The sequence below is a fragment of the Mya arenaria genome, chromosome 14 (genome assembly GCF_026914265.1).
Source record: "Mya arenaria isolate MELC-2E11 chromosome 14, ASM2691426v1".
NCBI lineage: Eukaryota > Metazoa > Mollusca > Bivalvia > Myida > Myidae > Mya > Mya arenaria.
The window spans coordinates 37674531-37682975 of NC_069135.1; the positions used below are offsets into that span (position 1 = coordinate 37674531).

Genomic DNA, 8445 nt, shown 5'->3' on the forward strand with positions numbered 1-8445 from the left:
TTTTAATTCAGTTGATCCAACTGACTTAGAATACAACCTCATTGGCTGACACATTGTCAACTCAAAATCTGACGCAGGGAGTGTGTATAGGATGCGTGTCAGTCGACGGACCTTTAAACACCAGCGAATGTTGAAATTCTTAATGAATGAGCCGAGAACTTAATGGTTGCCTATCTGCAATTTCGTTGACTGTAAATATAGGTTGTATTCTAATGATCATTAAAGACAAATGAGCTCAAACGAGAACTATCAATAGAAGATTGTAACATCAGTCGTTAAGAAGTTATAACACCATCCACAACAAAGAGCAAAAATGTTTTTATAAAACAATGGGCGGATTGTTCAGAAATTCGTTACAGTGAACAACATTGTTAACGTTATCTTTGTTAACTTTCACGACAAAGCTGTCGTTAATTACGTTGTTAACTTTAACAAAGTTCTGAACGATCGGCCCATGATGAACTTTAGCAAAACATGTGTTACCAAACTCTCTGGAAAGATGGCGGGCTATGGCCATACTCTGTGTTATATTTTTGGACCCGTCAATCTCAAGCACTGGAAGAACATACTGGGGAAAATCTGAAAGTACAAATACAATTTGGGATTGTTCAAAGGTGTGTTAATACATAAGGCTGATCGTTCAAAGGTGTGTTAATACATAGGGCTGGTCGTTCAAAGGTGTGTTAATACATAGGGCTAATCGTTCAAAGGTGTGTTAATACATAGGGCTGATTGTTCAAAGGGGTGTTAATACATAAGACTGATTGTTCAAAAGTGTGTTAATACATAAGGCTGATCGTTCAAAGGTGTGTTAATACATAGGGCTGGTCGTTCAAAGGTGTGTTAATACATAGGGCTGATCATTCAAAGGTGTGTTAATACATAGGGCTGATTGTTCAAAGGGGTGTTAATACATAAGGCTGATTGTTCAAAAGTGTGTTAATACATAGGGCAGGTCGTTCAAAGGTGTGTAAATACATAGGGCTGATCGTTCAAAGGTGTGTTAATACATAGGGCTGATAGTTCAAAGGTGTGTTAATACATAGGGCTGATTGTTCAAAGGTGTGTTAATACATAGGGCTGATTGTTCAAAGGTGTGTTAATACATAGGGCTGATGGCTCAAAGGTGTGTTAATACATAGGGCTGATTGTTCAAATGTGTGTTAATACATAGGGCTGATTGCTCAAAGGTGTGTTAACACATAGGACTGATTGCTCAAAGGTGTGTTAATATATAGGGCTGATTGCTCAAAGGTGTGTTAATACATAGGGCTGATTGCTCAAAGGTGTGTTAATAGATAGGGCTGATTGCTCAAAGGTGTGTTAATACATAGGGCTGGTCGTTCAAAGGTGTGTTAATACATAGGGCTAATCGTTCAAAGGTGTGTTAATACATAGGGCTGATTGTTCAAAGGGGTGTTAATACAAAAGACTGATTGTTCAAAAGTGTGTTAATACATAAGGCTGATCGTTCAAAGGTGTGTTAATACATAGGGCTGGTCGTTCAAAGGTGTGTTAATACATAGTGCTGATCATTCAAAGGTGTGTTAATACATAGGGCTGATTGTTCAAAGGGGTGTTAATACATAAGGCTGATTGTTCAAAAGTGTGTTAATACATAGGGCAGGTCGTTCAAAGGTGTGTTAATACATAAGGCTGATTGTTCAAAGGTGTGTTAATACATAGGGCTGATCGTTCAAAGGTGTGTTAATACATAGGGCTGATTGTTCAAAGGTTTGTTAATACATAGGGCTGATTGTTCAAAGTTGTGTTAATACATAGGGCTGATTGCTCAAAGGTGTGTTAATACATAGGGCTGATTGCTCAAAGGTGTGTTAATACATAGGGCTGATTGCTCAAAGTTGTATAAATACATAGGGCTGATCGTTCAAAGGTGTGTTAATACATAGGGCTGATTGTTCAAAGGTGTGTTAATACATAGGGCTGATTGTTCAAAGGTGTGTTAATACATAGGGCTGATGGCTCAAAGGTGTGTTAATACATAGGGCTGATTGTTCAAATGTGTGTTAATACATAGGTCTGTTTGCTCAAAGGTGTGTTTACACATAGGGCTGATTGCTCAAAGGTGTGTTAATATATAGGGCTGATTGCTCAAAGGTGTGTTAATACATAGGGCTGATTGCTCAAAGGTATGTTAATAGATAGGGCTGATTGCTCAAAGGTGTGTTAATACATAGGGCTGATTGCTCAAAGGTGTGTTAATACATAGGGCTGATTGCTCAAAGGTGTGTAAATACATAGGGTTGATTGTTCAAAGGTGTGTAAATACATAGGGCTGATTGTTCAGTATTTACTTGAAAGTTATTAACGTTGTTAATGACTTCATTGATAACTTTCAAATCTTTATTTTTCTAGAACTTTTATTGACACATTTGTTATCTGTAGTATTTCTAACAAGGTTCGAGACAACTGTTTTAGCTGTACCCTGAGTATATCATTAAATAGTTCACCTTTTAAAGCAAACAACGATGTTATTTACAACTTTGATAGCACAATAAATTTCTGAACACTCCACCCTCTTTCGCGCATACAATGTATTGAATAGCTACTGTTTTGATTTCGTTGTCTCATGTTGATGTTCGGTCTGTATATACTTCAATAAGATCAAATTAGTGTTTTTGACTGCTTGGCTTGTCCTGTAGTTATCATAACATTATATTACTCGCGGGTCTTGATGTGTCAATGGGCTAACCTGGGTATAATCAAGTACGCCCGTGCGTACAGATGAATTTAGATCCCCGCGAAATGGCTATATGCGTACTTTTATCGCGAAATCGGAAATAAAACTCAAACGCTTACAGGGTGTATACTGTATTACTTTTCACTGGTAGTATTTGTCGTAATTTAACTTAATGTTAGCTCAAAATAATCTAAAATAGTTTCTTAATAACTGTTTTCCTAAAAAAAAAAAAAATGTCCCACGGCCGACGACACCGGACCCGCTCCGACTTATAACAGCATATTCAGACCTAAATATAGAAAGACCTTCACTTGTTGACACCGCGCTCAACTGTTATGGTGCACTATTCGAAATGCTTCAGGTACGCCCCTGAACATTCGGAAAAAAAATCTCTGAAAGGCAATTTTCATTACGATTTATTTTTTCCTGGCATACAAATAACACAGTTAAAGTGAAAATATTAGCTTTCATCCCCAGCCAAGTAACTATAGTCATTTGTTTTCTGAGTAACCATGACCATCAGGCTAAATAAAACAGCACATGGTGAAACATATATTATATATTGGTGGTAGTATTGGTGGTATGAGTTAAAATTTCTGAAGACGTGTGATATAAAACAAAATTAACATTTTTTACCGTATTTAATTGAAGGCCATTCTTCATCATAGTCGATGCGCTTATCAACAAAAGGATGTCCAGCGTATGCAAATATCATACGGGCAATTTCACCACGCCCTCTACAGTCGAAGTAAAACAATTTGTAATCATGCGAAACTGTAAAAGAGGGAAAACTATAAACGTATATATAACTCATTAAGTATGTTACAATTGTTTTGATATGCGATATATGACCATTGTTTACAAAATACATATAGTAATTAACTTGGCACAAACTGTGTTCACGGCCTTTTTGAGATTAAATATATTAAACTTCTGTTTAAAATATGTAAGAAAACATAACTCCTCTCCCTTCGAAGTTATTTGAGCAAGATTTGTCTTTCTTGTTACCTTTTGCATTTGGTCGAAGCATTCCAATACCATCGCTCTGCTTTGACGACTTTGATGTTTCAGGACAAACACATTCAGACGTCCTGTAGTTCACGTACTGCACGATCAATCCTACACCAACAGCTATGAAGGCGATGCATACTCCTGAAACAAAGGTGCATATGTTCAAAACATCAAACTATTGTTGACTTTATTCTAGTGAGTTATCCTGTATTTATAAAGAATGTACACATAATTGAAATATAAGTATAAATTAACTTTAGGCAAATCAAATTAAAAAAAATGTTGGGAGATTATATTTCAATCAGATTTGGTAGTGTAGAAAAAATCAAAATGAACACAATCTACAAAATAGAACGTAAGAATGTAAAACAACTACGTTTATAATTTTCTTATCGACGTACTAAACAACAAAAAAGTATCCCAACTTGTTAGACGACAAACAAAATATCCTATCGTGTTAGAACAGAAACAACACATTCTTACCTGCTATAAAGAAACATAACACCCGCTCGTGTAAGAACATGTACAGAAACATAACACCCTCTCGTGTTAGAACATGTACAGAAACATAACACCCTCTCGTGTTAGAACATGTACAGAAACATAACACCCTCTCGTGTAAGAACATGTACAGAAACATAACATCCTCTCGTGTTAGAACATGTACAAAAACAAAACATTATCTCGTGTAAGAACATGTACAGAAACATAACACCCTCTCGTGTTAGAACATGTACAGAAACATAACACCCTCTCGTGTTAGAACATGTACAGAAACAAAACACCCTCTCGTGTAAGAACATGTACAGAAACATAACATCCTCTCGTGTTAGAGCATGTACAGAAACATAACACCCTCTTGTTTTAGAACATGTACAAAAACAAAACATCCTCTCGTGTAAAAACGTGACTGTTCAGAAACATAACACCCTCTCGTGTTAGAACATGTACAGAAATATAACACCCTCTCGTTTAAGAGCATGTACAGAAACATAACACCCTCTCGTGTAAGAGCATATACAGAAACATAACATCCTATCGTGTAAGAACGAGACTGTACAGAAACATAGCACACTCTCGTGTAAGAACATGTACAGAAACATAACACCCTCTCGTGTAAGAACATGTACAGAAACATAACACCCTCTCGTGTAAGATCATGTACTGAAACAAAACATTATCTCGTGTAAGAACGTGACTGTACAGAAACATAACATCCTATCGTGTTAGAACATGTACAGAAACATAACACCCTCTCGTGTTAGGACATGTACAGAAACATAACACCATCTCGTGTTAGAACATGTACAGAAACATAACACCCTCTCGTGTAAGAACATGTACAGAAACATAACACCCTCTCGTGTAAGAACATGTACATAAATATAACATCCTCTCGTTGTAGAACATAAACAAACACAAAACATTATCTCGTGTAAGAACATGGACAGAAACATAATACCCTCTCGTTTTAGAACATGTACAGAAACCAAAACATTATCTCGTGTTAGAACATGTACAGAAACATAACACCCTCTCGTTTTAGAACATGTACAGAAACATTACACCCTCTCGTGTTAGAACATGCACAGAAACAGAATATTATCTCGTGTTAGAACATGTGCAGACACAAATAATTATCTCGTAAAAGAAAATGAACAGAAATATAACACCCTCTCGTGTAAGCACATGTACAGAAACAAAATATAATCTCGTGTAAGAACATGTACAGAAATATAACACCCTCTCGTGTTAGAACATGTACAGAAACAAATCATTATCTCGTGTTAGAACATGTGCAGACACAAAACATTATCTCGTAAAAGAAAATAAACAGAAACAAAACACCCTCTCGTGTAAGCACATGTACAGAAACAAAATATAATCTCGTGTAAGAACATGGACAGAAACATAACACTCTCTCGTGTTAGAAGATGTACAAAAACAAAACATTATCTCGTGTTAGAATATGTACAGAAACAGAACATTATCTCGTGTAAGAACATGTAGAGAAACATAACATCCTATCATTTTAGAACATGTACAAAAACAAAACATTATCTCGTGTAAGAACATGGACAGAAACATAACACCCTCTCGTGTTAGAACATGTACAGAAACAGAACATTATCTCGTGTAAGAACATGTACACAAACATAACATCCTATCGTTTTAGAACATGTACAAAAACAAAACATTATCTCGTGTAAGAACATGGACAGAAACATAACACCCTCTCGTGTTAGAACATGTACAGAAACAAAACATTATCTCGTGTAAGAACATGTACAGAAACATAACATCCTATCGTTTTAGAACATGTACAGAAACAAAACATTATCTCGTGTAAGAACATGGACAGAAACATAACACTCTCTCGTGTAAGAACATGTACAGAAACATAACATCTTCTCGTGTAAGAACATTTTCATCAACATAACACCCTCTCGTGTTAGGACATGTACAGAAACATATAATCATCTCGTGTAAGAACATGTACAGAAACATAACACCCTCTCGTGTTAGAACATGTACAGAAACAGAACACCCTCTCGTGTAAGAACATGTACAGAAACAGAACACACTCTCGTGTTAGAACATGTACAAAAACATATTGTCCTCTCGTGTTAGAACATGTAAAGAAACATAACATTATCTCGTGTAAGAACATACACAGAAACATAACATCTTCTCGTGTTAGAACATTTTCAGAAACATAACATTATCTCGTGTAAGAACATGTACAGAAACAAAACATTATCTCATGTAAGAATAGAAACAGAAATCATTACCTGTCAGAACAGAAACATACTATCCTCTCGTGTTAGACACAAAACATATAATCAGTATCTGCGGGAATAAAACACACCACCCCCTCCTGTTAGAACAAAACACTGCATCAGTACCTGTTAGAACAGAAACATACCACCCTCTCTTATTTGACGAGAAACATAGAATCAGTTCCGGTAAGAACAGAAACATACCACCCTCTCTTATTAGACCAGAAACATAGAATCAGTACCTGTTAGAACAAAAACATACCACCCTCTCTTATTAGACCAGAAACATAGCATCAGTACCTGTTAGAACAGAAACATACCACCCTCTCTTATTAGACCAGAAACAAAGAATCAGTTCCGGTTAGAACAGAAACATACCACCCTCTCTTATTAGACCAGAAACATAAAATCAATACCAGTTCGAACAGAAACATACCATCATTTCGTGTTAGACACGAACCAACGACTCATTACCCGTCAGAACAGAAACATACCACCCTCTCTTATTTCACCAGAAACATAGCATCAGTACCTGTTAGAACAGAAACATACCACCCTCTCTTATTTCACCAGAAACATAGCATCAGTACCGGTTAGAACAGAAACATACCACCCTCTCTTATTTCACCAGAAACATAGCATCAGTTCCGGTTAGAACAAAAACATGACACCCTCTCTTATTTCACCAGAAACATAACATCAGTACCGGTTAGAACAGAAACATACCACCCTCTCTTATTTCACCAGAAACATAGCATCAGTACCTGTTAGAACAGAAACATACCAACCTCTCTTATTTCACCAGAAACATAGAATCAGTACCTGTTAGAACAGAAACATACCACCCTCTCGTGTTAGACACGAAACATAGAATCAGTACCTGTTAGAACAGAAGCATACAACCCTCTCGTATTAAAACAGAAACATAGAATCAATTCCAGTTAGAACAGAAACATACCATCCTCTCGTTTTGGAACAAAAACAAAGCATCAGTACCTGTTAGAACAGAAACATACCACCCTCTCTTATTTCACCAGAAACATAGAATCAGTACCTGTTAGAACACAAACATACCACCCTCTCGTTTTAGAACAGAAACAAAGCATCCTTACCTGTCATCCTTACCTGTTAAAACAAAAACAAAGAATCCTTACCTGTTAAAACAGAATCAAAGCATCCTTACCTGTTAAAACAGAAACAAATCATCCTTACCTGTTAAAACAGAAAACAAACAAGCAAAGAATCCTTACCTGTTAAATTAAAACATAGATTTCTTACCTGTAAAAACATAAACATAACATCCTCTCATATAGAACATAACATAGAATCGTTACCTGTCAGAACTGAAACATAACATCCTTTCCTTGAATCTCCCATTTATCTCCCCTGTTTTGATTTGTCTTAATAACTTTCGAGTCTCTTACAAAACATTGGTCATTAAGAATATAACATCGATCGAGAAGATGACGTGGAAGCAGTGCATTCACTCGGGATAGCTGATAAGATGTTGACTCGTTATCGCTCATGACCTTATATGCATTGATTAAGGTAGCATATGTGTGTATGTGCTAGATTTTGCCCTTTTTTCGAAAGTGAAAGTATGTCACTTTTTATAAGCCGTAACAGTGGAAAAGACAGACTATTCAACCCGGAAGCAAATCACAAACTTTTATTTAGTTTTGTGTTATTTATTTTAAACTGTTATATTTTTTAATTAATTAGACTAATTTTACTTGTTTCGGCACCAGATTGCAAATATACGAGTCCTTTTTTAGAATCAGCATTCGGACATGGCAGTTCAATAAAGGTACCCCTGATATAATTTAGTTTTTAGAATAGGGCCAAAAACAAGGGTTCAGACAGTCTGATTTATCTGTCCAATTGTTAAAAAAGCGGTAAAGTCCCATTATGTTTAAGTGATGTAAATTTATACTTGTGTCATTATATCCAGAA

General features: G+C 36.1%; 1 protein-coding gene across 2 annotated transcripts in view; it reads right to left on the reverse strand.

The window, feature by feature from the left end:
* Positions 1–8445, reverse strand: part of LOC128217045 (glutathione S-transferase-like) — a 145815-nt gene extending 137370 nt beyond the window's left edge. For both annotated transcript variants that reach the window (XR_008258177.1, XM_052923865.1), the window contains exons 1-4: positions 7827–8445; positions 3710–3853; positions 3338–3475; positions 484–579 (exon numbers count right to left, since the gene is read on the reverse strand). Coding sequence is in view for 1 of the 2 variants with exons in the window: in XM_052923865.1 (XP_052779825.1) it covers positions 484–579; positions 3338–3475; positions 3710–3853; positions 7827–7869 (421 nt within the window). In the remaining variant the exon portion in view is untranslated. The remainder of the gene's footprint in view (positions 1–483; positions 580–3337; positions 3476–3709; positions 3854–7826) is intronic.